General features: G+C 69.7%; 4 protein-coding genes across 5 annotated transcripts; 2 read left to right on the top strand and 2 right to left on the bottom strand.

Moving 5' to 3' along the window:
• Nucleotides 1-6,255: 6,255 nt before the first annotated feature.
• USHBP1 (USH1 protein network component harmonin binding protein 1) lies at nt 6,256-10,524 on the bottom strand. Its single transcript, XM_059831622.1, has 14 exons — nt 10,131-10,524; nt 9,912-10,039; nt 9,621-9,728; nt 9,405-9,521; nt 9,175-9,284; nt 8,925-9,065; nt 8,768-8,850; nt 8,344-8,479; nt 7,993-8,236; nt 7,610-7,801; nt 7,432-7,523; nt 7,215-7,337; nt 6,597-6,674; nt 6,256-6,259 (listed from the first exon to the last, which is right to left on the bottom strand). Exons 1-14 carry the CDS (start codon nt 10,522-10,524, stop codon nt 6,256-6,258), a joined length of 1,950 nt encoding a protein of 649 aa, XP_059687605.1.
• A 2,536-nt stretch (nt 10,525-13,060) lies between these two features.
• BABAM1 (BRISC and BRCA1 A complex member 1) lies at nt 13,061-15,232 on the top strand. Of its 2 annotated transcripts, XM_059831989.1 has the most exons (8): nt 13,061-13,369; nt 13,453-13,511; nt 13,666-13,786; nt 13,865-13,943; nt 14,358-14,382; nt 14,629-14,758; nt 14,846-14,932; nt 15,032-15,232. In XM_059831989.1, exons 1-8 carry the CDS (start codon nt 13,076-13,078, stop codon nt 15,230-15,232), a joined length of 996 nt encoding a protein of 331 aa, XP_059687972.1. In that variant the 5' UTR covers nt 13,061-13,075. The 2 variants fall into 2 exon arrangements, with proteins under 2 accessions (XP_059687972.1, XP_059687973.1); XM_059831990.1 differs by lacking the exons at nt 13,666-13,786; nt 13,865-13,943; nt 14,358-14,382.
• An 851-nt stretch (nt 15,233-16,083) lies between these two features.
• ANKLE1 (ankyrin repeat and LEM domain containing 1) lies at nt 16,084-21,015 on the top strand. The gene is made up of 10 exons (XM_059831623.1): nt 16,084-16,109; nt 16,715-16,867; nt 17,008-17,113; nt 17,284-17,386; nt 17,487-17,642; nt 18,483-19,556; nt 19,655-19,817; nt 19,920-20,079; nt 20,177-20,306; nt 20,843-21,015. The coding sequence occupies exons 1-10, from the start codon at nt 16,084-16,086 to the stop codon at nt 21,013-21,015; spliced, it is 2,244 nt and encodes a 747-aa protein (XP_059687606.1).
• Nucleotides 21,016-23,507: 2,492 nt separating this feature from the next.
• On the bottom strand, nt 23,508-25,723 carry ABHD8 (abhydrolase domain containing 8). The gene is made up of 4 exons (XM_059831979.1): nt 24,969-25,723; nt 24,155-24,325; nt 23,760-23,976; nt 23,508-23,657 (listed from the first exon to the last, which is right to left on the bottom strand). The coding sequence occupies exons 1-4, from the start codon at nt 25,721-25,723 to the stop codon at nt 23,508-23,510; spliced, it is 1,293 nt and encodes a 430-aa protein (XP_059687962.1).
• Between the last annotated feature and the right edge of the window lie 572 nt (nt 25,724-26,295).

Genomic DNA, 26,295 nt, shown 5'->3' on the forward strand with positions numbered 1-26,295 from the left:
GCGGCTCCGGGCGCGGCGGCCGCCCCGGGGCTCGGCCGCATGCGGGGGCCGCCGCTCCCGCCCCCGGTGGCTCCTCCGCTCCGCGGCACCGGCAAGGAAGGAGGAGGAGGAGGAGGAGGAGGAGGAGGAGGAGGAGAAGGAGGAGGGAGGAGGAGGCGGCGCTGCCCCGGCCCGCCCTCGCCCCTACGGGCCCCGCCGCCGCCGCCGCTGCATGCAGCCCGGTCCCGGTCCGGGTCCGGCGGGACCCGCTCCGCCGAGCCCCGGGGCCCTCCCCGCCTCCCGCGAAAGAGCAAAGTTCAGCCGCTGCCGCGGTGGCCGCCCTGGATGCTCCTCCCCGTCCTCCTCCCCTTCCGCTCGCCGCCCGCCGGGTCCTGCCCCGGCCCCGCCGCCGCCGCCGCACCGGGCCGCCCCCCCCGCCGAGCCGGCCCCGGGGCGGGCAGCCCCGCAGCGGAGCGGGCAGGGCGGGCCGGTGGCCGGGGCCGGGCACGGCTCCGTGGGCCGGTGGGACCGGTTGTGGCGGAGGCGGGCACGGCCCCGGTGCGGGGCACGGGCAGGGCGATGCCGTGGCCCCGCCGCCGCGATGGGGCGGGCGGTTTGGCCGGCGGAGGTGACCCCCCCCCCGGCCTCGCCCGGTCGGTGCCCTTTGGGGACCGGAGGCCTTCGCTGGTCCCGGGAGCGCTCGGCACCTCGTGCTGCCCGGGGCTGCACCGGGCGCCCGGTGAGCAGGGCCGTGCTGCGCCATGGGCCGCGGTTACGGCTGCGGTCCTTGTCCCCCGCCCCGGCAAGTGACCTCTGAGCTGCGGGGTACGGCGACGGGCAGCCGCACCGCCAAGCAGCGGGTCCCCTCGGGGACGGGGACGGGGACGGAGCCCCGCTGCGGCCCTGCCACGCACGGGCAAAGCTCAGCCGTCGCGTCGTGGTGCGGCGTGACACCATGCGGGGCCGCGGCGGGAGGATGGGAAGCGATTCCTCACGCCTGGCCCGTGGCCAAGCTGCCGCCACCGGCAATCCCCTCTTGCCGAGAGTCCCAGCGGGATCTTTAATTACCGCAAACAGCACGAGGCCGCGGCAAACCGTCTCGTGCGGGGCACGAGGGCCGGCGCCGTGCCGCGGGGTGCTCCTGTGGCACCCGGGGTCCCTGGGGTGCCACCGCTCCGCGCAGCCCCTGGGACGGGGCGGAGGGCTGGATGCGGCCGGGGACTGGCTGCCTGCAGCCCCGTAAAATCCGTTTGTAATGTGGCTCATCAAGTCGGACCCGTAAGAGCTCGTCGGCCGGCCCTGCGAGAAGGGGCGGGCTGGGGTGCCGGCTGTGGGTGCGCAGCGCCCGCCTGCTGCCGCCCTGTTAATCGTTAACGAAGAAATAAACTGTGCGGAAAGGTGCTTGACCCAGGAGCAGCCCCGCGATAGCGCCCTGCCTTCGCCTTTCACCCGGGGGCCAAACTCTGCTCCTGGCCATGCCGCGGTGGCCCCGGTGTCTCCCGGCAGCGCGCCTTTCACCTTGACTTCGGGGGCAAAGTCCGGCGGGCAGGGCGCGGAGCCGGGGCGCGGGTGGGCTGGCTGCCCCCCATGCACCCCTGTCCCTCCTTGGCGTGCCCTCGGGGCAGGCCTGTCTCCACGGGGGGACCCCACGCCACGGTCCCAGTTGATGCCTCGGGCCGGGTGAGGATGCTGATGCCGAGTGGAGCAGTCGGCGATGCCCACGCCGCAGGGACGGGCTTGGACTGAGCGCTGCCAGGACCTCCGCGGCGCCTCGTGCCGCTGTCCTTGGCATTCCCAACCCACGCGCCGGGGCCGGCGTCTCCATCAGGGCTAAGGGAAAGGCGAAGCAAAGCGGGCTGGATATAAAAAACCCCAGCAAAGCCCCGAGCCCGGAGCCGGGGTGCAACAGAGGTGGATGGATTACAGCTCCGGCCATAAATAAAACCTCCATTTCCTCCTGTCTGGAGGGATCTCTGCTCACCAGGTACCTGCTAACACGGCCGCGCCGAGGTGCCCGGCGAGGGCTGTGCACGGGGCCGATGCCGCAGGGCTGCCGCGGTCGGGGAGCAACACCCGGCAGAGCCGCCGGGGAAGGGGCTGGGCTCGGGGGGGTCCCAGCCCAGGCAGGGGGGGGTCACCCCCACCTGCAGCCAGCCCCGTTTCTCCTTTCTCTTCTGTCAGGCCGTGATTTATGGCCCTTTCCCTGCCGCTCCCCCGCCTCCTCGCCCCCTGCAAAAAATAATAATCCAGGAACAAAGGAGGAAATTGGATCTTCTCCCCCGCGCGGCTCCCGGCCCCGCGGTGGGAGCCGGGTTTGTTTTGACGTCGGTGTCCAGTTGGCGAAGGCGTTTGATCTCCGGAGGAATTCCTCCTTCCTTGTGCTGCTCTGCTGACTCCGCCGCACAAAAGGGCCCCCAGGAGCCGGAGCTGCCGGCGCGTTTCGTGCCGCCCCGACGCCCCCGGGAAGGGTCCGGCACAGCAGAGGCGCCCACGGGGCTCGGGGAGGTTTCCAGGCTCGGTGTCGGACCCGGCTCCAGCCTTTGCGCTGGAGGACGATTGAGCAACCCTTGCCAAAATGTGCGGGTTTGTGGCTGTGCCACCAGAGAGCCGGGTGCCGGTGCCACCAGCCCCGACCCGGTTACCGGCATCCTGGTTAGCAGCACTCTGGGTTGCGGGGCAGCCATGCCCATTCCCAAACCCAGGTGGGAGCTGCCGGCAGCGGTTCTTCCCGGGGGCTTAGATAGATACCACCCCACCCGTCTCTCTGTCTGTCTGTCTGTCCGTCCCCCCCCAGCCCCAGCACACCCCCATGGGGACCTGCACCCCAGTGCGGGACTGTGGAGGGGTTGGGCACAGCCCTGCATGGTTTGGGTCAGTCTCCTGATTTTCGGCCGTCGGGCAGGATCCGGCCCCGCTCTGCCCCGGAGCAGCTTGCAGAGCCCCCAGCCCCTGTTTGCCGTGGGGCCGAGGGTGCTGCGTTCCTGGGGCCGGATCCTGCCGGCGGGTGTACGGGCATGTGCGTGCGTGCCGTGGGTGGCGAGGGCAGGTGTGACCCGCTCCGTAGCCGGCGGGAAGGCGAAGGGGCCCTCATGGCGGGGTGGGTCCTGACCCTCCCGCAGCAGCCGCGGGAGCGCGTGACCTTGCAGGGCCGAACCGCGGCCGCGCCGTGGCAGGCGAAGGACAAAGGGAGGCTGAGGCCAGCCGTGCCGCGGCTCCTTGGCTCCCCGGGCAGGGCTGCCCCGCACCCCTGCACCCCACGGCTGCCCCACAGCACGGCCCTGCGCCCCACAGCTGCCCCGGGGCACCCACACGCCAATACGGCACAGGGAGCACCCGCCACGTGCCCGTGCAGCAAACACACCTCCACCGAGCGCACATGCGTGTGCACGGGACACGCAGCCCCACGCAGGGGGGTGCACACGTGCGTGCGAACGGCAGCGGGGGTCACCGCACGCACGCGGGCTCTCGCTCCCTCACGTGCCCCCCACGGCCACCCCACGGGGTGGTGGTTTTGCCCCCCGATGCCGCGGTTTTGCCCCCAGCCCTGCAGAGAGGCTGAGGGACACCCGACCCCCGTCACCCCCAGCCCCCCCCCCTTGCCCCCCCCCCGCCTCTCCCTGCCCTGCATTCCCGGGATATCAGTTCCCGCACCACAGCCCCTACCCAGGCCGGATGCTCCCTCCCCGGGGGGGGGGGCATGAATCACCCGCCCTCCCGCCCCACCACCCTCCCTGCTCCCATCACTCCCGGCTTCTCCCCGCTGCCTTCGCCCCCGTGCCCCCCCCGGCACAGGCTGGCCCCCACCCGGATGGTGTTTTGCAGCCCCCCGGACCCACTCTCCCAGGGAACGGGGTGCAGTCCCACACTGGGCCCTGCTACCCAAGGGTGCTGGGGGGGTTTGCTGCAGCCCACGCTGCTCCACGGAGGGGAAACTGAGGCAGGGAGTGGGACAGAATGGCGGCGTCTTGTAAATCATGGACTGGTACATGGAGCCCTCCCTGGGGAGCTGCAGGTTTCTGGGTGCACTTGGGGGTGAGCAGCGGGCAAAGCAGGGGGGTCCTGCCATCCTCAGCCACTGTGCTGCACCGTGCCGTGCTGCGCCATGCCATGCCGTGCCATACTGTACCATGCCACGCTGCGCTATGCCGCATCGTGCCGTGCTGCACCATGCCATGCCATGCCATGCTGCACCATGCCATGCTGCACCATGCTGCATCGTGCCATGCTGCACCATACCATGCCGTGCCGTGTCATGCTGAGCTGCACCACGCCACGCCGTGCCATGCTGCACCATGCCGCATTGTGCTGTACCGCGCCATGCCGTGCTGAGTTGCGCCGTGCTGTGCCGTGCCAGCAGCCTGGCAGGCAGCACAGTGCCGGCAGCCGCCGGCTCCACTCCCAGAGCTCATGCTCTGTCCTTGGCAGAGGCTCGGGGTGTGCCAAGGCGGGCAGCGTGGCTGGGCCCGGCGGCGGGAATGGGGAGCCGAGGCCACCTCAGCCTGCCCCGAGCCCCCGCAGCCGCCGGGTACGGTGGGGACACCGCAGACTCGGGCACCCCATCACCCGCCCTGGGGGGACCCGGTCTGGCCCTGGGGTCAGTGGGACGTGGCAGGGGGGACCCCTCCAGCCGGGGTGGGGGTGGCGGCGGGTCCCACCTGCCCTCGCCCCCCTCCCGGCACCCAGGGTTGAAGCCGCCCTGGCCGCCCCGGCCCTTTCATGCGGCTCTCGGTGGAGCCTGACCCCGCACAAAGCCCCCAGGAGCCCATTTGAATCTGAAAAGGGGTCTGAGCGCAGAGCCCTGACCTTCAACCTGTGGGTCAGCCCCTCCACGCCACCCCCACCGGCCCCCGGTGGCCCTGGGACCCCCCCAACGCGCCAGGCTGGACCGAGCCGAGCCGCGGTCTCCGCCGGAGCCTGGCACAGGGGATGCAGGCAGGGCCAGGGGCTGGGAGCAGGCAGCCCCCCCACTCTGGTATCTGGGTGCGGGGACCTGCCCCTCTGTGCCCGGCACGTGGCAGCGCCTGCCGCACGGATCGGGGCCGGGCTCCATGGCACCGCTGCTCCCGTTTCGTGCCAGGGCGGCTCTCCGGGGCCTGGAGAAGTTCTCCTTTGATCCAGTCCCGCCACCTCCGGGGACACGGGGCTGCCCCCGTTTCGGAGGGCTCCCGCTGGCAGGGAGGTGGTGGGGACGGAGGGCACGAGCAGCTCGAGGGAGTGAGCTGCATCCCCGCATCCCCACATCCCTGCATCCCCGCATCCCCACAGCCTTGCCCTGTATCCCTCTCTGCCATCCCTGCATCCCCGCATCCCCACAGCCTTGCCCTGTATCCCTCTCTGCCATCCCTGCATCCCCGCATCCCCACAGCCTTGCCCTGTATCCCTCTCTCTGCCATCCCTGCATCCCCGCATCCCTGCATCCCCGCATCCCCACAGCCTTGCCCTGTATCCCTCTCTCTGCCATCCCCGCATCCCCACATCCCTGCATCCCCGCATCCCCACAGCCTTGCCCTGTATGCCTCTCTGCCATCCCTGCATCCCCGCATCCCCACAGCCTTGCCCTGTATCCCTCTCTCTGCCATCCCTGCATCCCTGCATCCCCACAGCCTTGCCCTGTATCCCTCTCTCTGCCATCCCTGCATCCCCGCATCCCCACAGCCTTGCCCTGTATCCCTCTCTCTGCCATCCCTGCATCCCCGCATCCCTGCATCCCCACAGCCTTGCCCTGTATCCCTCTCTCTGCCATCCCTGCATCCCTGCATCCCCACAGCCTTGCCCTGTATCCCTCTCTCTGCCATCCCTGCATCCCTGCATCCCCACAGCCTTGCCCTGTATCCCTCTCTCTGCCCTCTCCATCACCACAGCTCTGGATATTGATGCACTGAGACTTGAACTCTGCTGCAGGATCTCTCTGGGGAGATGCAGGCCTCATTTTAGCCTATATATAGCTCCGTGCCTCAGTTTCCCTTCCACCTTGCAGCGTGTCTGAGCCCTGGGCTGCCCCACAGCCCTGCGCATCCTCCCAGCAGAGAGCCACGCTCAGCTCAGCTCCCACTATCCAAATGCCCCATTGTGCTGGGGTTCAGGCTGCCGGATTTAGCCCCCTGCTCCCCCCGGCAGCCCCCCCGGCACAGCCCCGCTGCCGGCACCCCCCCGCGCAGCGAGGATGCCCCCGGCGCGGGGTCACTGCTCCTCTTCCCTCCTGAATATGCATGGGGCCCCGGCCGCCACGGCCACCGCCGTCACCTTTGATCCCACGTCAGGGATAACGAAATGGCTTCATCTGCGCCGGGAGATAGCGGGGGCGGCGGGGAGGGACGGCCTTTGTTCCCGGCCCCGCTGGGATGAGCCAAGCCGGAGGTCCGGCTGCCTGAGGCCCCCCCAAGCCCAAAGCCCCCCAAACCCGAACCAGGCTGGGGCTGACTGAGCCACGAGCATCAGTGGTTTATTCTCCCCGGGGATACAGCAGGCATCCCCCGGCACGGGGGGTCTTGGGGATGACGGGGGGGTCCCTAGATGCAAGTCTCGCTGCCGGCCGTCCCCTGCTCCAGGGTCTGCAGCCTGTGGGCCAGCGCCTGCGCCCGCCGGGCGTGCTGCCTTCGCAGGGCACCTGCCTGCACCTCCAGCCGCCGCAGCTGGGCTGCCTGCTTCCGCCGGGCACCGCGGTACGCCAGGGCCAACGCGCTGCGGGCGCCACGCTCAGCATCCCGACCCGGGCGCGCGGTGCCGAGCGGGCCGAGGGGACCGAGGGGACGGCGTGGGCAGGAGGGACCATGGGTTTGGGGTTTGCAGGAAGGGAGCACTCTCTTGGGGTGTGCAGGAGGGGACTGCGCAGCAGGGGTGTGCAAGGCGGGACCGCATTTTGGGGGCATGCAAGAAGGGACCGTGTTTTTGGGGTGTGCAAGAAGGGACTGCGCATCAGGGGCATGCAAGAAGGGACTGCCTTTTTGGGGGGTGCAGGAAGGGACCACGTTTTTGGGGTGTGCAGGAAGGGACTGCGCTTTTGGGATGTGCAGGAAGAAGGGACTGTGGTTTTGGGGCATGGAGGTAGGGACCACACATCGGGGGTGTGCAAGAAGGGACCGTGGTTTTGGGGTGTGCAGGAAGGGACCGTGTATCTGGGGCATGCGGGGGGGTATGCATCCGGGACATGCAGGAAGGCGCCGCGTTTTCGGGGTGTGTGAGGGGACGTTGCACCCACCACCCACCCAGCGGGGAAACAGACGCCTCCTGCCCACCTGTGAGCGTGGAAGAAGTCTGCGGTGACGGTGACGCACTGTGCCTGCTGCGCGCGGCTGGCGGCACTGCTCTGCTCCAGGGACAGCACCAGGGCCTGCGCCCGGGCGCGCAGCTCGTCCACCCTGGGGACACCCGCATGGCAGCCAGCCGGCACGCTGCCCAGTGCCGGCATGGCTCCCCGTGGTGGGGCCGTGGCACGCTGGTGAGGTCTCTTACCGAGCCAGGGTGCGGAGCAGCTCTTCCCTCATCCTCTCCAGGTCCGGAGGGTGCCGGGGAGCCGCCGCTCCCACCCGGCAGGTTTGGGCATCCTGCAGAGGCTGGGTGTGGGTCCCATCCCTGGGGAGACCCCCGGCCCTGGGGAGGGTCCCCGTGGGGAGGTCGGAGTGATCCTTACCTCCTCGCTGCTGCTGGAGCTGCTGGGGGTGCTGGGGGGGCGGCCGGGTCCCCTGTCCCGCTCCCGCTCCAGGTGCTGGAGCACCAGGCGCAGCGCAGCCTCCCGTGGCCCCTGCCCGGCTGCCAGCACCTCCAGGCCCCGCTTCTCCCTCTCCGCCAGCTGCAGCCGCGTCTTCAGGTCGGCCATGGACTCCTGGCAGGGCAGTGGCATCACCGCTGGGTGGGGGAAACTGAGGCACAGCCCACCCCCCCCTCCACCCCGGCTCCCTCCTGCCGTGTATCACCCCTGCCCTTCTCCCAGCTGCTCTGCTCGAAGCCTGGACCCCACGGAGCGCCGCGGAGGGACCCAGGGGTCCGGCCCCCTGCATCCCCCCCACATCTCACCTTGAGCGTCGCCAAGTCCTGCAGCAGCTCCGCTTTCTCCGGCCGCCTCCATCCAGGCAGGAGAGCCCTGGCATCCCGCAGCGCCTGCTCAGCCCGGGCTCGGGCGTCCTCACTGCGGCGGGTGCCAACACGGGCGGGCACCGGGGCGTCGTGCAGGGACGCCTCCACGGCCGCCTGCTCCGCGCGCAGCCGGCGAATGTGCTCGCGCAGGGCCCCCTCCTCCATCCCGTGGGGCACCGGGGTGCTGCGGGGACGGGGACACGGCTGGGGTGGGCACGGGGGCACGGTGCCACCCCGGGGACGGCTCAGCCCTGGCCCAGCATCGTGCCCCCACCTCTCCTTCCCCGGTACCTCTGCAGCCTGGGGGAGCCGCTGTCGCCGCTCTCCTCTTGGCCGTCCGGCTCTGCTCGGCCTGGGAGCTGCAGCCCCTCCGTCGGCGTGGGGCTGGACCCCCATCCGTGCCCCGGGCTCTGCTCCCCTGCGGCTCCTTGGCACCGGGCAGGCAGTGTTCAGGCAGGTGCCCCTCTCCAGTCAGTGCCCACAGGGGCTGTGGTGGGGACTGGGGTTCCCCAGCATCCTCCCTGCATCCCCCCACCATCCTCCTGATACCCCCCCAGTATCCCTCGTGCATCCCGCTGCATCCCTCCTACATCCCCTCTGCATCCCCCGATATCCCCCAGCACCCCTCGTGCATCCCCCCAGCACCCTCCCTGACAACTCCCCAGCATCCCCCCAGCCCCCCCCGCACCCCGCAGCCCCCCGGGCTGGCACTCACCCCCACGGGCACCATCCTCCTCCCTGCCCAGCTTCACCCGCACCAGGTCGAGGAGGGCGGCGTAGGCCCCCCCACAGCGCTCGCTGCAGGGAGAGGGGGTCAGCGTGGCACCGCCGGCTGCCCCCCCCCGCCATGCCCCCCCCGGTCCCGTCCCCACCTGCAGCGCAGGGCCAGGCGCAGGGCCGTGCTGCGGGACTCGTGCTGGCCCAGCACCATGCTGAGCCGCTCCGCATCGCTCTTGCACCCCTGCAGCGCGGCCGCCAGCTGCCGGTTCACTTCCTGCAGCCTCTCCAGGTACCTGGGCGACGCCGGCACCCGCGGTTAACCGCACAGACAGGCCCCAGTGCCGTGCCTCAGTTTCCCCACCGGCGAGGGCTCGGCAGCCGCTGGGGCTGGGGGGGACTCACCCCTGCAGATGCTGCACCCGCTGCTCCTGCTCCCGGCTGGCACCCTCCGAGGGTTGTGGGGAGAGGGGGCTGTGGGGCTGCGCGCCGTGTGGCTGAGCACCATCGCCGCACTGGGGCGAGTCCTGCAGAGGGGACAGGCAGAGCCCAGCACCGGGGCAGGCAGAGCCCGGTGCCGGGGCAGGATGTCACCCACCGAGCCGTGCCGTGGCCGCATCCCACCCCGGCCCCACACTCACCTGGGGCAGCTGGGGCTCCCCCTGCCCCGAGGGGCTGCCGAGGCCGGGGGTGTCGCTGCCGGAGCCCCCCGGCTCCTCCAGCCTGGACAGAGCGTCCCGGAGCTCCCAGACCTGCACCGAGCACTGGGCTGAGCCCCGGGGGCCACTCCGGTGGCACCCCAAGGGCTGAACCAGGGCAGTGCCCTGCCCTTGCCATGCCCTGGCACCCACCTTCCGCTGCAGCCGGTCGCGCTCCCCCCGCAGCACCCGCAGCGAGGTGGTGGCCTGGCTCAGCTCCTCGTCCCGGCGCCCCAGGGCCGCCCGCAGTGCCGCGTTCCTCTCCGCCGCCGCCGCCACCGCCGCCTCCTCCGCCGGCAGCCCTCCCTCCTCCAGGCCCCAGCACATCGCCCCCCTGGTCCAGCCCGGTGTCCGGTCCAGCTCCTCCAGGCTCTGCGGATACGGGACCGGTCAGCCAGTGCCCATCCCCTTGGCGTCTGGGCTGACCATGGCGGTGTGGCTCACCTTGGCCGCCCGTGCCCATTCCTCGCTGGGCACAGGTTGCGCTGGTGCCTGCCGGTGCCGGGAGAAGACAGTGCGCTCCAGCGAGCTCACGGCGTGCTGCAGGTCCGCAAAGAGGTCGGGGCCATGGGCTGGGGAGAGGGAGCGCGGCTGGGGTCAGGTCCCCGCAGCCGGCAACGAGCTGCCGGCATGGCACGGCACAGCACAGCACGGTGCACCCACCTTTCAGACCGGTGGCAGTGTCGAGTGTGCCGTCGAGGCGCTGGGGCTGCGGGCTGGCAGTGGGGAGGCTGGCGGTGCCCTCCCAGCCCTCCTCATCCTCCCTGTGGGGCAGCGAAGGCCAGAGGTGGAGGGGGCCGGGCAGTGGCAGCTCCCGGCGCCCCACGGCCGCCATGTGCCGGTACCTGCCCGTGCGGCACTGCAGCTGCTCGGCTCTCCGGTGCAGCCAGGCCACTGTTGCCAGCAGCCCAGCGATGCGTTCCTCGTAGCGCAGGATGCCCTCGGTGTCCTCTGCCATGTCGTCATCATCATCCTCATCCTCGGCCTCATCCTCCTCCTCGCCCAGCGGGGACTGCGGGGGCTGCGGGGAGCAGGGGGGTCTGCCCGGGCCAGCCATGGCCGGCACCAGGGGACGGAGGGGCTGACACACACCGGGATTTGCCGGGCTGGGGACGGCTGAGTTTTGGCCACCAGCCGACCGGCCACAGCGCCTTGCCCCGGTCTCCGGAGCCAGGGCTGGGCAGGACCCGGCACTGCCGCACCATTGTGTACCGGAGCCTGGCACCGGGACCAGGGATGCCCGTGGCCGGGGGATGCCCGTGGGGGGCACGAGGAGGCCCTCGGCCGTGTGGGACCAGCCCGCGGCAGCGCCCATCCCATGGGACACCCCACTTGCCTCCTCCATCCCGGCCGCCTCCTGCCCACGACGCCCCGCGCCAACCAGCACCCGTCCGTGGGCTCGTCCCGGTTCCACAGCCGGGATTCCCGGCACGTTCCGGCACGTCCCGGCACGTCCCGTCTCCGCCACCAGCCCCAGCCCTGGGCCTTTCCCTGTCCTTGTTCCTGCCGAGATTTCCTCTTCCTCGGCAGCCCCGGCGCAGCCTCCTGCGCTTAACCGTTGCGCTGCCCCGTGCCCGGGCGGGCGGCGCGGCCATCCTGGGGGGCTCTGCCCCCCAACACCGTCCCTCCCTCCTCTGCCCCACGGCACCTCGGCCCCACACTGGACCCTCCCCACGTGCCCGGGCTCCCTCGCACCCAGCTGGGAGGATGCACCCAGCTTTGCATCCTCGAGCGTCCCCCGGAGTTTGGAGGGGGGGTCCTGGACACAGGGGGGGTGCATGAGCATTTGGGGTGCTAGGAGGCGTTGCACGGGGTGCAGGGGTGTGCAGGCTGGGAGGGAGCAGCCCAGGGGTGCTGTGGGCAGTACGTGGGTGTTTGGGTGCTGGAGGGGTGCAAAGGGGTGCTGCAGGGGTATTTGGGGGGGGGGGCAGTGCGTGGGTGCTGGAGGGTGCTGTGTGGGTGTTCAGAGTGCCGGGACAGAGCATGGGTTTTTAGGGTGCAGGGGGGCGGTGCATGGGTGCAGGGGGGTGTGCATGGATATTTGGGGTGCAGGTGTGGGTGCATGGGTGCAGGGGGGTGTGCATGGGTGCAGGGGGGTGTGCATGGATCTTTGGGGTGCTGGCGTGGGTGCATGGGTGCAGGGGGGTGTGCATGGGTGCGGGGGTGCGTGTGCATGGATCTTTGGGGTGCTGGCGTGGGTGCATGGGTGCAGGGGGCTGTGCATGGATATTTGGGGTGCAGGCATGGGTGCGTGGGTGCATGGGTGCAGGAGGCTGTGCATGGGTGCGGGGGTGCGTGTGCGTGGATCTTTGGGGTGCTGGCGTGGGTGCATGGGTGCAGGGGGGTGTGCATGGGTGCGGGGGTGCGTGTGCATGGATCTTTGGGGTGCTGGCGTGGGTGCATGGGTGCAGGGGGGTGTGCATGGATATTTGGGGTGCTGGCGTGGGTGCATGGGTGCAGGGGGGTGTGCATGGGTGCGGGGGTGCATGTGCATGGATCTTTGGGGTGCTGGCGTGGGTGCATGGGTGCAGGGGGGTGTGCATGGGTGCGGGGGTGCGTGTGCATGGATCTTTGGGGTGCTGGCGTGGGTGCATGGGTGCAGGGGGGTGTGCATGGATATTTGGGGTGCTGGCGTGGGTCCATGGGTGCAGGGGCGTGTGCACGGGTGCAGGGGTGTGTATATGGGTGCTGAGGGTGCAGGGGACGGTGCATGGGTGTTTGGGGTGCCGTGCAGGGGCATTCAGGGTGCCGGGGTGCCCCGCTCCTCCACGTGCCCGGCGGGACCCCGGGAAACTACAAATCCCAGCAGCCCTCGCGCGACGCCGCTTCCGGGCGGTAGTGGGCGGGGCTCGTGCGGCCGGGAGAGGGTGAGCGCGCGCCGGGGGGTGCGTGAGCGGGGGGTGCACGGGGCGGGGGGGTCCGGGGGGTGCACAGAGTGGGGGGGGGGGTGTCTAGGGGGTGCGTGAGCAGGGGGTGCACAGAGTGGGGGGGGGGTCCAGGGGGTGCACAGAACGGGGGGGGTCCAGGGGGTGCACGAGCAGCGGGTGCACGGGGCGGGGGGGCCCGGGGGGTGCGTGAGCGGGGGGTGCACGGGGCGGGGGGGTCCAGGGGGTGCACAGAATGGGGGGGTCCAGGGGGTGTGTAAGCAGGGGGTGCACAGAGTGGGGGGGGGACCCGGGGTACATGAGCAGGGGGTGCACGGGGCGGGGGGGTCCAGAGGGTATGTGAGCAGGGGGTGCACAGAGCGGGGGCGGGGGGGGGGGGTCCAGGGGGTGTGTAAGCAGGGGGTGCACAGAGTGGGGGGGTCCAGGGGGTGCGTGAGTAGGGGGTGCACAGAGTGGGGGGGGACCAGGGGTACATGAGCAGGGGGTGCACAGAGCCGGGGGGGGGTCCAGGGGGTGCACAGAGCGGGGGGGTCCAGGGGGTGTGTGAGCAGGGGGTGCGCAGGGCAGGGGGGATGTGAGCACAGAGCGAGGGGGGGGTGCATGGGGCAGGGGGTGCGTGAGCGAGGGGTGCGCGGAGCAGGGGGGTCTGGGGGGCGCAGGGCTGCAGCAGCACTGACACCCCGCAGCCACCCAGCACCGGTCCCCAGCACTGCCGGAGCCGCCATGGAGCGTGGCTGCGTGATGGACACGTCGGAGCCGGGCAGCGCCGCCGAGGAGGAGGAGGAGAAGGCGACGGAGCCGCGGCCCAGGACCCGCTCCAACCCCGAGGGGGCCGAGGACCGGGCGCTGAGCGCCCAGGCCAGCGTGGGCAACCGCAGCGAGGGCGAGGGCGAGGCGGCCAGCGCCGACGACAGCCCGCAGGGCACGGCTGCGCCCGACGGCACCGCCTGGCCCGGCCCCGCGCCCCCCACCGAGGTCCAGGTCAAGACGCCGCGGGTGAACTGCCCCGAGAAGGTGGTGAGTGTCTGCAGGGAGGGTGGCGCAGCCCCGACGCCAGGGTGAGGGGCTGCCGGGGGCTCAGCCGTGGCTCTCTCCTGCAGATCATCTGCCTGGACCTGGCGGAGGAGATGGCTCTGCCCAAACTGGAGTCCTTCAACGGGTGAGTGCTGGGGGCTGCTCCTGGCTGGGCTGGCTCCGGGACCCCCGGGGACCCCGGCTCTGCCGTCACCAGCCGGCACGGGGACCAGTGCACTTGGGGCCTGGGGGGACGCGGGGGGACGCGGGTCCCCGCTGAGCCCCGGCCCCCGCGGCAGGTCCAAGACCAACGCGCTGAACATCTCCCAGAAGATGATCGAGATGTTCGTGAGGACAAAGCACAAGATCGACAAGGGCCACGAGTTCGCGCTGGTGGTGGTGAACAACGACGCCACGTGGGTGAGCGGGGCCACGGGGACAGGGACAGGGACGGGGACGGGGACGGCTCCGTGCCCCCCTCACCCCGGCTCCTCTCAGCTCTCAGGGTTCACCTCGGACCCCCGCGAGGTCTGCAGCTGCCTCTACGACCTGGAGACCGTCGTCTGCAAGTCATTCAGTATCCCACCGCCTGTGGGGCTGGGACAGGGGGACGGGACCCCGTGGGGTCCCTTGGGTGCAAACGGGGTCCCTTGGGTGCAAACGGGGTCCCTCAAGCCTAAGCGGGGACCCTCTGGGCCCGTTGCCTGCAGATGGCAGCAGATCCGCAGCCTCGCTGGCATCCCCGGCACAGCCGAGCCGGCTGCGGCACAGAGCGGCATCGGCGTTTGCGGCTGGAGGGTCGAACCAGACCCCTGAATCCCCCATGGCAGGGTTCAACGCCGGACCCTCCAGACCCACCAAACACCCATTTATTGGTGTTTTACCCCCATCCTTCTCCATCCCGGTGTCCGGCCGACGGGTCTGGGTGCGGGACATCCCCGGGGCGGGCGGGGGTCCGTGTGCCGGGATCAGTCCTTATCTGGGGCTGCAGATCTGGAAGGACTCTTCAACCTGATGTGAGTATGGCTGGGGGGGCGGCGGGGGCTGCTGCGGGGGGGTCGGGGCTCCCACCCTGGCTACGGATTTTCTGCTTTGCTGTAAAAACGGCCGCGAGCCTTTAACCCCAACAGCTCCTGGGGTGGGTGCTGCTTTCCCGGACCCAGCCCTGTCAGAAGATAGTCATTAAGTTTTAACGAGGCGGGAAGGGTCCCTGCGCCGCAGGCATGGGGGGTCCCTGAGCCGCCTCCGTCCCCCCGGCGCAGCCAGCAGAAGATCGAGCTGCCGGTGACGGAGAACGTGCAGACCATCCCGCCGCCATACGTGGTCCGGACCATCCTGGTGTTCGGCCGCCCGGGCTGCCAGCCCCAGTTCTCCATGTCGGAGCACATGAAGGTAGGTCCCCTCCCGTCCCCCCCACCCCGGGTGAGCTCGGCAGCTCCGGGTCCATCCCGGCGCCGCTCCCGGCTTCTCGTCCTGCAGAAGATGCTGCAGTGCCCCTACTTCTTCTTCGACGTGGTTTACATCCACAACGGGGTGGAGGAGAAGGACGACGAGACGAGCTGGAAGGTAAACGCGGGACGGGGTGTCCCCCCCGCTCCCCACCGCAGCTGGGGGCCGTGTCACCCCGTGCCAGCGCTGCCCGTCCCCGCGTCGTGTCCCCCCCAGGAGATGTACGCCTTCTTCAGCAGCCTGGACACCAAAGGCACCAACTACAAGTACGAGGTGTCGCTGACGGGGCCGGCCGTGGAGCTGCACAACTGCATGGCCAAGCTGCTGGCGCACCCGCTGCAGCGGCCCTTCCAGACCCACGCGGCGTACAGCTTGCTGGAGGAGGACGAGCCCCCCGAGATCGAAGCCACCGTCTGAGCCGGGCCGGGGGGGACGGCTGCTGGGGCGGGGAGCCTTTCCTCGGTGCCGATGGCTCCGGGGGGTGGCCGGCGCAGGGCTGCTGCGGGCGGCCGGACGGTGTTACTGGGGTCGGGGGAAAGAGAGCTGTGTTTTCCTGAGCGGGTGTCGTGCTGATGCTGCAGCTCCTGTGCCGGGGTTGGAAACCCGGGGTGGGGTGTGTGGGTGCTCCCGCACCCCGGCCATGGGGACCGGGGGGTCCTGTCCCGCGGTGCTGGCGTGGAGGTCCCGAGGGGCGGCTGGGTGTCCGGGGCAGCCCTGGGGCTCTCCCCTCTAAGAGCGGGGCAGAGCGATGGGTGGTGCTGGTGCAGGGCACTGGGAGGAACTGGGAGCCCTGGTGCAGGGCACTGGGAGGTGCTGGGCAGTGCTGGTGCAGGGCACTGGGAGGTGCTGGGCGGTGCTGATGCAGGTAACTGGGAGGCACTGGGCGGCGCTGGTGCAGTTACTGGGAGTCGCTGGGCAGTGCTGATGCATGTTACTGGGAGGCACTGGGAGCCCTGGTGCGGGTTACTGGGCGGTGCTGATGCAGGTTACTGGGAGGTGCTGGGCAGTGCTGGTGCAGGTTACTGGGAGCCCTGGTGGGTGTTACTGGGCGGCGCTGGGCAATGCCGGCGCAGGCCACTGGGGGGCGCTGGGTGGGGCTCGGGGCGGGGCACTGGGCGCTGCGGCCCCGCCCCTCCAGCACCGACAACCTCTGGCGGGGTGGGCGTGGCTGCCCTCGGACGGCTCCTATTGGCCGCCTCGCCAGCCAATGAGCGGCCGTGCGCGGGGGGTTCGAACGGGCGGGGCGCAGTGCGCGTGCGCGGGGCGGCATGAGCGGCGCGGGGCGGCGCGAGCCGTAAGGGGACATTGCCCGGGGGGGGACACGGGACGGGGACATTGCCCGGGGGGGGACACGGGACGGGGACATTGCCCGGGGGGGGACACGGGACGGGGACAGCGCCCCGGGGGGGGACACGGGACGGGGACAGCGCCCCGGGGGGGGGGGGCGGGCATCGCCCCGGGCTGCGGCCTCGCACGGGTGCGGGGGGGCTTTGCACCGGGGCAGGCTCTGCAATACCGGCCTTGCACCGGGCGGGGGGGCGCGTTGCACGTGCTGCAACTCGGGGGGGGGGGCGGGTGTGTGTGTTTAGGGGTCCCCCTATATGCGCTGCCCCGGGGGGGGGGGTTGCACTGGGGAGGGGGAGCCCCCGGCGCTGCACCGGGGGTGGGGGGGGCCGGTGCAGGCGCTGGGGGTCCTGCAGGCCCCGGGGGGGGTGTTGGGTGCATTGCACGGGGGGGGCATGGGGTGCGCTGCTCGGGGGGGCAGTGGCACAGGGGTGTCCCCCAGTGTGTGCCTCTGAGCCGGGCGGGGGGGCACAGCCCAGCACCGGGAGCACCTTGGGGCGGGGGGGGTGCTGCGGGCTGACCCCCCCGCCCTGACCGTGCCCGGCTGTGCCGCAGGGTGCTGCGGGCCCTGCTGAAGTGGGGGGACGCCCCCACCCTGCTGCTCCCGGAGGGGGTCACCCCCACCCATCTGGCCACCCTCAGAGAGGACGCGGGCGGTGGGTGCTGCCTGGGGGTGCTGCTGCGCCACGGCGGGGACCCCAACACCAGGTAACAGCCGGGGCCACGCAGTGTCCCCTCCCACGATGCCGGAGCACTGGTGGCACTTGCGGGGCTGGTGGCACTTGTGTGACCCCCCAAGGGCCGGCCGTGACCCTGTGCCGCCGGCCGAGCCCTGCTCCCCACTCCAGGTCCGCCGAGGAGCTGACGCCGCTGCACGTCGCCGTGTCCTGGGGGTGCTGCGGGTGCCTCCGGCTCCTGCTGAAGAAAGGGGGGGATGCGGAGCCCCGAGACCAGGTCAGCGGGGACAGCTTTGGGGATGGGGATGGCACCTTGAGGTGCTGCCGGTGCTGGGACCCTCATCATCGGTGGGGTGGGTGAGCAGCGGGTGCCCGCCTGGCCCTGGCGGGGCCGTGTCACCCTGTGGTGGCCCTGGCAGCGGTGACAGCAGCGTCCCCTCCCCGCAGGATGGGAAACGAGGCATTGACCTGGTGCTGGAGCAGGACAACCGTGCACGCCTGCGGATCCTGCGAGACTCGCGACGTGCCCGGGGCTGGCCCCCCGCCGAGGGTGAGGTCCCCAGGGTGCCCCCTCGGCCGGGGCGGGTGTCGGGGGGACTGATCCAGCCCCTCAGTTCGGGCCGGAGGCTGACTCCCGTCTCTGCCCCCAGAGCCGGGGGGGCCCAGGCGCTCCCTCTCCTTCCTGACGGAGGACGGCACCGAAGGCAGCGTCTCCTCTGGGCTCCCCGAGGACGGTGCTGAGGCCGGGCCCCTGAGCAGCACCCGCAGGTCCTTGCTGGAGGAGCCGGACCTGGGGGGTGGCTGCAGTTCGGGGGAGCCCCCGCTCTGGCTGGGCTGTCCCCCAAAGCCCCCGTCTCTCTCCGTCCCCTCTCTTGCCCCCTGGCCCCACAGGGACCCCAGGGGCCCAGTTCTCCCCCCACAGCCCCTCGCCTCCAGCACGCTGCTCTCGGCCGGGGATGAGCTCGGGGAGGGATGCTGGAGCCGGACCGTGGGGACAAGGATGGGGGGTCCCCCCTCGGGTCTCCCCGAGCCCAGCGCTGGGGACAGCCCCGGCCCCTCGCCCCGGCAGGACTTTGGTCCCGGTGGGTCCCTGAGCCCCCCCCAGCCCTGGTGTTGCAGCAGGGTCCTGGGGACACACGGGGCATACCCCAGGGCTCCCCTGCTCCGCGGTGGCCTGAGCGGCTGCTCTGTGCCATGCCGGAGCCCTGGGGATGGTGACATCCCCGGCACCGCGGCCCCGGCTGCCCCCGAGCTGGGGATGATGGTGCTCGAGGCGGGGGCCAGGGGCTGGGACCGCAGCAGCCTTGGGGACAGCAGCGGTGACAGCGAGCGCTTTGTCAGTGCCGTGGAGACTCTGGAGCCCAGCGAGGCCGGGGGGTGCCCGGGGGGTCAGCACCAACACTCCCCCCAGCCCAGGGCAGCCGGGGGGCCGGAGCCAGGCAAAGCCCCCTCCCTGACCGGAGCTGCCATCCGGGAGCTGCCCCCCACCAGCCCCCCAAATGCGGAGCGGGTGCAGGGTGAGGATTTTGGGGGGGGCTCAAGGGCAGCCCCTCGCTGTGAGGATGGCTCAGAGGGGGGTGCTGTGGGGGAGCTGCTTGCACGGCTCCAGGGGTGCAGCCTCCGGGGCTCCCCACCCTGTACTCCAGAGCCCCCCCGCAGGCTGGCCAGCCTTGCCGCTGGCGATGCCACCCCCCGGGGGCCGGAGCCCCCCAGACACCGCCACGTCACCCCCAGGACCAAGAGCCGCCTCCAGGCCTCCGCAGAGCGGCTCGGCACCTCCTCCTCCTCCTCCCTCTTCGATGAGATGCCGGAGATGCCCCGGAGGCCCCCCAGGCTCAGAGCACCCCGAGGTGTCCGCAGGGACCCTGCCACCTCCTTGGGGCACTGCGTCACCCCGGGGGCCGAGGATGTGTCCAGTGGGGACGGAGAGGGGACAGGCTCTTTGGATGACACTGAGATCCTCCCCGGAGCCCCCAGCCAGCCCAGCTTGCCCCCGGGGGCCAGTAGCTCCCCCAGCCCCACGGTCCTGCTGTGCCCTGGGGACAACGACCTCCCCCAGGACTCCCCATCAGATGCTCGGGGCCCCCCCGGCTCCAGCCCCACGGTCCTGCTGTGCCCTGGGGACCACGACCTCCCCCAGGACTCGCCATCAGATGCTCGGGGCCCCCCCGGCTCCAGCCCCACGGTCCTGCTGTGCCCTGGGGACCACGGCCTCCCCCAGGACTCCCCATCAGATGCTCGGGACCCCCCTTGTGCCACCGGCAGCCCCAAACCCACGGTGTTGGAGGGTGGTTCTGGGCGGCAGGACCCCTCGCCCTTGGGGACACACCAGCCCCTGTGGTCCCACGGGAGCTTCAGCCGCCTCCCGGCCCCACGGCCACCGGGCAGCACCGTGGTGGAGCTGGGGAGCCCGGCCATGCCGCACTCGCCTGCTGGCTGCAGCACCCACGGCTCCAAGGAGCATCTTGAGGATGAGGAGCGGGGACAGGCACCCACCGAGCGGCACAGCCCCGGCACAGAGGCCACCACCAGCCCCAAGGACGCCGCAGTCCAGGGTGGGCGAGCGTGCACCGCACTGCTGCGGCCCCTCTCAGACGAAGGTCTGCGCCGGCGGCTGCGGGCGCTGGGGGATGACCCGGGGCCTGTCACGAAGCTCACCAGGCGGCTCTACCTGCGGCGGCTGGAGGAGCTGGTGAGGGGACCCCGGGGGAAAACGGCAGGTTAGTCCCAGGGATCCCCCTCCCTGCCTAGCTGGCTGGTCCCCGCCATGCCGGCGTGGGGCTGATGGTGTTCCCCAATGCCGGCATGGCCACCCCAGGGCACAGCCCCGAGCTGGCAGCCGCGCTGCAGACTGGCCACGTCCCCGACTGCGCCCAGGACGAGCTGGCGCTAGTCCGGCAGTTCGACCGCCCCGATCGGAGCCGGCGCTGGCGGGAAGGGCTGGTTAAGTCCAGCTTCAACTACCTCCTCCTCGACCCCAGGTAGGGCCACGCCACTGCCCCACATATCCCCTGTGCCAGAGGGGTCCAAGCGGGGACCCCTGGGAGACATCGAGCCCCAAAGCTGGGGGTTTGTACCCCCAGGACCACCCAGAACCTGCCGCTCCGCTCCCACCGCCTGAGCCCAGCTGAGTGCTTCAGGACCTTCGTCAAAGCCATCTTCTACGTGGGCAAGGGGACACGTGCCCGGCCATACTGCCACCTTGCCGAGGCGCTGAGCCAGCACCGTGCCAGGACGCAGAAGGTGGGATGGGCTGGGGGGGCTTGGGGCCATGGCGATGGGCACGGGGGGCTGCAGCGGGGGGCTCGAGGCCACGGTGACGGTGCCCACTGTCCCGCAGGGCTGCCCCAAGGTGCGGCGCATCCTGGAGATCTGGGCGAGCGGGCAGGGCATCATCTCTGTGCACTGCTTCCAGAGCACCGTCCCGGCGGAGGCTTACACGCGGGAGGGCTGCCTCGTGGAGGCTCTGGGTGAGCGGGGCCCGGGGGGGAGATGGTGCTGCCCCGGTCCCCTGCTGTGGCTCCCGGCACCGGTTCTGCCGCCACTCCGACTCCCTGCATCCCTCCCTCCCACCCCATGCAGGAGTCAGGGGGACACAGGGCAGGGGACGCAGCCCATCCTGGGGCACACGGGGACTTTGGGGACCCCGGTTGCCAGCACAGGGTCTGGACACAATCCCCAGACCCCCATCTCCTGCGGGAAAAGCTGCCTGGGAGTGGGTGCTGGTGGGGGACATGGGGCTGCCTCCATCCCTGTGGGGCTGTGGGTGCTGGTGGGGAGCAGGGGGCTGGATCTGTGGGTGCTGACCCCCTCCCTGCAGGGATGTGGGTGCTGGTGGGGAGCAGGGGGCTGGATCTGTGGGTGCTGACCCCCTCCCCGCAGGGCTGTGGGTGCTGGTGGGGAGCAGGGGGCTGGATCTGTGGGTGCTGACCCCCTCCCTGCAGGGCTGTGGGTGCTGGTGGGGAGCAGGGGGCTGGATCTGTGGGTGCTGACCCCCTCCCCACAGGGCTGCAGACCATCACCAACCAGAGGAAGGGGAACTGCTATGGCGTGGCAGCGAGCTGGCCGGCGGAGCGGCGCCGGCGCCTGGGCGTTCACATGCTGCACAGGGCCATGCGCATCTTCCTGGCCGAGGGCGAGCGGCAGCTCTGGCCGGCGGACATCCAGGGCGGGCGCTGAGCGCCCTGGGGGGCTGGGGGATGCTGTGCTGGGGGGCACCCCCTGCCTGCACCTCCCCTCCGCCCTGGCCGAGGAGGCGGCTGTGCTCTGGGTGCAGGTTTTACGTCGTGAACGCTGGCGAGAATTTTTCTATTTCCCTATGGGTGATAAATAAATCACTGCAGCTCTTTTTTTGCTAAGAAATTCAAGCTGCGTGTGACTTCTGGCTTCACCTCCCTGTTCTGCCATGTTCTTAGGACAGCCCCCCCCCCCCCCCCCCCCCGGCGCATCTCTCCCCGTCATTGAGTCAGACGCGGCTGAGAATATAACACGGCTTTACTGTATGAAATGGCACTAAGACGGCGCGTGGCTCAGCGGCGGGGTTACGGTGCGCGGTTTGCCTTGGCCTTAGCACAAGCGACGTGGGTACAAGCGACACAGACTCCGTGGCAAACAAAGGTTGAAGAGCCGTGGCCCACAGCCGGGCACCCACAGTCGCCTGGAGCGGGCTGGGGGGGGTTGCGGCAGGGGCAGAGCCGCATTTTGGGGTACGGTTGTATTTCTGGGTACCCTCGTTGCAGACCCCGGCCGTGCTGCGGGGTCTCCCCTGCCCAGGATGGGGTGGGAAGGGGTGTTGCGAGGGAAGGCTCATGGAAACGATCTGAACCCAGGGTCATTAAAATTCTCATTATGAGACAGGTTGCGGCAGCAGTGGGCAGGGGCAGGCATTGGCAGAGGGGCAGCTCTGCCCCGGCGCTGGGATGGAGGGGGGCTGCCTGGGGACACTCATCACACAAGGTCCCCATCACGCCGGGGCTGGCTCCGAAGGACCCTTCCTCTTCTACGTAGCTCAGTTTGGGGAGAAAGATGGGCTCAGCCTCGGGGAAGGCGCGTTGCAGGTGGGTGCCAGCTCTGCTCGGAGCAGCCCTGCCCAGCCAGGAGCCCCCCGAGCCAACCTGGGGTGCCTCGGTGTGGTGCCAGCCCCGCTCGGGGCAAGGGGGACTGGGTGGGACGTGGGCCAAGGGTGAGGTTTCCGTGGGACTGGTTGTTTCTTTGGTTTAGATGGGGGGAAATAAGAGTGAAACAAGGCAGGGAGCGGCTCCGCTCTTTGGGGTAGTGGGGAGGCTGGGGCAATCCCCCGAGCACAGCATCCTCCCGGCTCGCTCGGGCTCCCACCCACGGGTGCAGCCGGGAGCCCCCAGACCTCGCGACGGTGCCCGGGTCCCCGCTCAACACTTCTCGTGTACCTTCTCGGTCCTGCCTGGCTCCTGGCAGCGGGATGCGAAGCGCAGAGGAAAGGAGGTGATGGGACCGGTGGGTTATGTACAAAACAGTGTCAGCAAGTAACGAGCTGTTGTCCGTTGCGATCAGACGGGTCGCGGTTTGCTTCGTCGCTCCCGTGTTGCTCCGAGACCTGCGGATCCATACAGGAGTCATCGGCAAGGACGGACACAGCGGCAAGGGGACGACGTATTGCTGGTCCCCCGGTGCATGAGGGATGGGTGTGATCCCGGTGGGCACGTGGTCTGGGAGTGGGTGGTGGGTCCCAGAGTCGTGGAGGAGCTAGAAGCTGGGAAGGGCGAGTGGATCAGACACTGCAGGAGTCGCTGCGTGGTGGCGATGGCTCCGAGCATCTCGAGGATGCAGCAGCGGGAGGGAAGCAGAGGGTTCTGGAGAAGCCAGCGCTGCGGTACCTAAAGCGATGGTGGTTGGGGATGTGACTGCACGGACGGTGGCACCTGGGGACCGCGGGAGAGCTCAGGTTTGGCGTTGTCCTCCCCACCACAGCCATGCCAGTCCCACCACGGCGGGGGAGCTGACAGTCCTTCTGACCGTGCCCGTGGGAGCAGGTCACCTCCTCGTCCTCATCTCCTGGCCAGGCAGAGACGAGCTGTGCAGGCAGACCCTTGCCAGCACCAGGCAGGAGCCGCTGGACGCCACATGTGCGGCTGCTGGCAATAATGGTGGTCCCATCCTCCTGGCCCCACAGACGGCTCGAGCGAGGCGCTGCAGGGCTCAGAGAGGCAAATCCCGCTGCTGAGGCCAAGAAGCTTTTGGCTTCCCCTTAAAGCAATCCCAGCTCAGCTCCTCCGGCCCTGGCCGGGAAGGTGCCGGAGCCGACATGCTCTCCCTGAAGGAACCCCTCCGAGTCCTTCCCGTTTTGCTGCAGGTGGGACCAGTCTCCCCGCAGCCACCTCCTCTGTGTCCCCAGGGGAGTCGCTGTGTGAGGAAAATAATACTACAAAGAAACAGGATGAAAACGCTCCAGCGGCTGCCATGCCATCCCCGAGGGGACGGGGACCAGGTCTGCCGTGTTCCCGCTGCCGGCCCCACGCACCCCTGCCCAGGGGAGCCTCTGCGCTCCGCTACCAGCCTCCAACGCGGCCGGGAAAGAAAATCGGTTGAGCTCCCGGTGAGGGCAGCCTCCGCTGCACCCCTCCGCTCTCGCAAACCCCTCTCTTCTCTGAAACATCTCTCCCATCGGAGCAGCCCGGTCACCGCGTCCCGATGCCTTATTTCTTCTCCCCTTGCCCGTCCCCAGCTGGCGTCTCAGGCTCCCACAGGACGAACTCGTGGAGCAGCGTGTTCACCGTCTCGGGACACTCCATCATCACCATGTGGCTGCCCTCATCGATCACCTTCAGGAAGGCGATCAGCAGGATCTGGAGGGAGATGGTGCCAGCGGCAGGCGTCAGCACCGGGACGAGCGTCGCTGTGTGCTGGGAGGCAGACCCCAGCCCTCGCCCACCCTCCCCAGCCCCTACCTCAGCCATTCGCTGATCCTCTTCCACAGGGACAAACTTGTCGTGCATGCCGTGGACCAGGAGCACAGGCACGGCCAGCTCCGCGTGGTAAACCTCGTCGCCCTCCGGCCAGTACTGCCCGCTCATCATGGCGCGCAGCACGAAGGAGGACACGTTGAAGGCGTTGCCTTCCTTCAGCAGCTGCTTCTCTTTGGCACCTTGGCGAGCGAAGCCAGCCCTGCGGGACGGAGCCGGCACGGGCAGAAGGTTAGCCCAGCGCGGTGCCTCAGCATCAGGGGCACGGGAGTGTGGGGGACGCTGCTGGCAGGACGCCGTGTCCCTGCCCGTGGCGGCTGGAAGCCAGGTTGACCAGGGACAACCCTCCCCAGTGCCGCGGTGCCAGGACGGCCACTCACTTGAGGAAGCTCCAGGCCAGGCACGGGGACAGGCAGTGCAGCACGCAGGTGGGCATGTTGAAGATGGAGCAGAGGCTGGGCTCCAGCGCCGTCGGGCCCCCTCCGTTGATCATGATCACCTTATGGACCAGGTCTGGGTACTCGTGGGCGAGGAAGGTGCAGAAGGACACCCTGCGGGGAGAGACAGACATGGGGGCCACGCTCTGACCCCGTGGCACCGGAGGATGCTGCATCCCAAGGCAGATCCTAAGGATCCATGGCCAGAGCACAGGCTACACCCCCTCATTTGACCCATGCCCCCCCTTTCCGGGGCAGGGTAACTCCAGTCAAACCCACCAGCCGGTGCCCCGCAGAGCACGGGCAGAGGGGCTGAGCTCAGGTTTCGCTCCTGTGCAGAGCAAAGCAGGGTGCTGGGACTCACTTGGGTGCCCGCCGGCCTGGACCAGCCTTGTCCTTCTGATCTAATCCTGCCCAGGTCGGAGCCTGTCTCCGGTCCCCTCTCCTCCCAGCCCTGCTCTCTGCACTGCTTAGTCTCCATCTAATTGACTTTCTTGGGTTTACTCTATTTATAGGCTGTGCTCTGCCAGCTTCCCTGCTGGAGGATGGGCTCTGGGATTAGCTGGACCCAGGGACACGCACCAAGAGGACATAGGAGATCAGAGCTGAGGGATAAACCCAGAATGGGAAACCGCACACCCCTCCTCTGCTTCTCACCCCCCCCAAGTGCAGGATTTGTTGGGCATTTGCTGCCAAGGAGAGGACGGGGCGGGGGATGAATCCATCCCTTCCCCCCTGGGACCCCCTGGTCCCTTACCCGTACGAGTGTCCTATCAAGATATTCCTCTTCTTCGCGTAGCGCTTGAAGACGGCCCTCATGTCCTCCGCCAGTGCGTAGAAGGTGTATGCGGCGGCAATTTGGGGAGCCGAGCTGCAGCCGTGGCCGGCCAGGTCGGGAGCCACCACTTCGTAGCCCAGCTTGGTAAAGAAGTCCAGCTGCTCCTTCCAGATGTCCAGCGAGCCGCCCACGCCGTGGATGAAGAAGAGGACCACGTCGCTGTGCGTCCCTTTGCAGCTTGTGATCTGCTTCTTGCAGTCAATGTTGACGACTTTCTTGGGTTTACGCTTCCGACGCTTGCCAGGGGCAGTGGCTGCTTCCCGTGTGCCGCATCCCGGTGTGCCGGCAGGACCCTGGGCAGGAGCTTGGCCGGCCACGTCGGAGAGCTCCAGCTCCACCGTGCTGTTGGGTTCCCCCGAGCTGTTCTGGCAGTGCAGAATCTCGGAGCGGACGGCATCCCCCAGGTTCTCGATCACCAGCTGCCCGTTGCGGTAGACGGTGATCTTGCGTTTGCAGTGCACCGTGCCCCGCTCCGGCCCCCCGGGCTGGGTCTCCTCGGGCCCCTCCAGGGCCGGGCGGGTGGGCATGCTGTGCCTGACCCGCAGGATCCTCCCCGGCTTCACCTCCATGAAGGTGTAGCCGTTGCTGGACTCAACGCTGTCCAGTGGCCCCACGGCGTTTGTCGTCTTGCCCATCAGGCAGCAGAGGAGCCCATCGGTGATGCTGTTCAGCATTATGCTCCCTGCAATGAAGGCAAGAGGGGGGGCAGGAGAAGGGGGGCCAGTCATCAGCTCCAGCACCCAGTGGGGACCTGTTGGGGGTCCTGGCTGCAGCACAGGGGACCAGGGAACAGCCCTGTCCCCCCCTGCTTTGCTGCCAGCCCCGGGAAAAGCCGCAGCAGCATGACTGAGGGCAGAACGTGCCTCTGGGGATGCATCGGGGGATGAACGTGGTGCATCCCAAATGCACAGCCCTCCTCAGCCACCTGCAAACGGGCTTCTGTTTCAGATCAAAGATGGACCCAGCACTCCCCGTCCAGCTTTGTTTGGGCCACGTCCCTGTCACTGAGCCGGTGCGACGTACGCTGGCCTGGCAGAGATGAACTCAAGTGGCTGCAAACCCATGTCGTCCCCAGCACGCAGCCATGGGCCTCCGAGAAGGGATCTGCTGCGGCCAAGGGAAGGAACGCGCAAAGGAAAGCCTGTTTGAAATGAAAATGCTATTTCTGGCACCAAGTATGGAGCTAAGGAAAGATTCAGCTATGAAAATGCATTATTTATACCAATTAAATATATAGATGTAGCTC

Source organism: Gavia stellata, chromosome 32, assembly GCF_030936135.1.
Source record: "Gavia stellata isolate bGavSte3 chromosome 32, bGavSte3.hap2, whole genome shotgun sequence".
NCBI lineage: Eukaryota > Metazoa > Chordata > Aves > Gaviiformes > Gaviidae > Gavia > Gavia stellata.

Excerpts from the sequence above, each read along its gene's own strand:
- ABHD8 (XM_059831979.1), bottom strand. The coding sequence starts at position 25,723 with ATGCTGAACAGCATCACCGATGGGCTCCTCTGCTGCCTGATGGGCAAG. Across the intron at positions 23,977-24,154 it reads CTGGCCTGGAGCTTCCTCAA|GGCTGGCTTCGCTCGCCAAG; the intron begins GTGAGTGGCCGT and ends TCCGTCCCGCAG. Across the intron at positions 23,658-23,759 it reads AGGATCAGCGAATGGCTGAG|ATCCTGCTGATCGCCTTCCT; the intron begins GTAGGGGCTGGG and ends ATCTCCCTCCAG.
- BABAM1 (XM_059831989.1), top strand. The coding sequence starts at position 13,076 with ATGGAGCGTGGCTGCGTGATGGACACGTCGGAGCCGGGCAGCGCCGCC. Across the intron at positions 13,787-13,864 it reads TGAACAACGACGCCACGTGG|CTCTCAGGGTTCACCTCGGA; the intron begins GTGAGCGGGGCC and ends GGCTCCTCTCAG. Across the intron at positions 13,944-14,357 it reads CGTCGTCTGCAAGTCATTCA|ATCTGGAAGGACTCTTCAAC; the intron begins GTATCCCACCGC and ends CTGGGGCTGCAG.
- ANKLE1 (XM_059831623.1), top strand. The coding sequence starts at position 16,084 with ATGAGCGGCGCGGGGCGGCGCGAGCC. Across the intron at positions 16,868-17,007 it reads GGCGGGGACCCCAACACCAG|GTCCGCCGAGGAGCTGACGC; the intron begins GTAACAGCCGGG and ends TCCCCACTCCAG. Across the intron at positions 19,818-19,919 it reads TACCTCCTCCTCGACCCCAG|GACCACCCAGAACCTGCCGC; the intron begins GTAGGGCCACGC and ends TTGTACCCCCAG.
- USHBP1 (XM_059831622.1), bottom strand. The coding sequence starts at position 10,524 with ATGGCTGGCCCGGGCAGACCCCCCTGCTCCCCGCAGCCCCCGCAGTCC. Across the intron at positions 10,040-10,130 it reads CACTGCCACCGGTCTGAAAG|CCCATGGCCCCGACCTCTTT; the intron begins GTGGGTGCACCG and ends CCCTCTCCCCAG. Across the intron at positions 8,237-8,343 it reads GGCTCCCCCAGGCTGCAGAG|CACCCCGGTGCCCCACGGGA; the intron begins GTACCGGGGAAG and ends CCGTCCCCGCAG.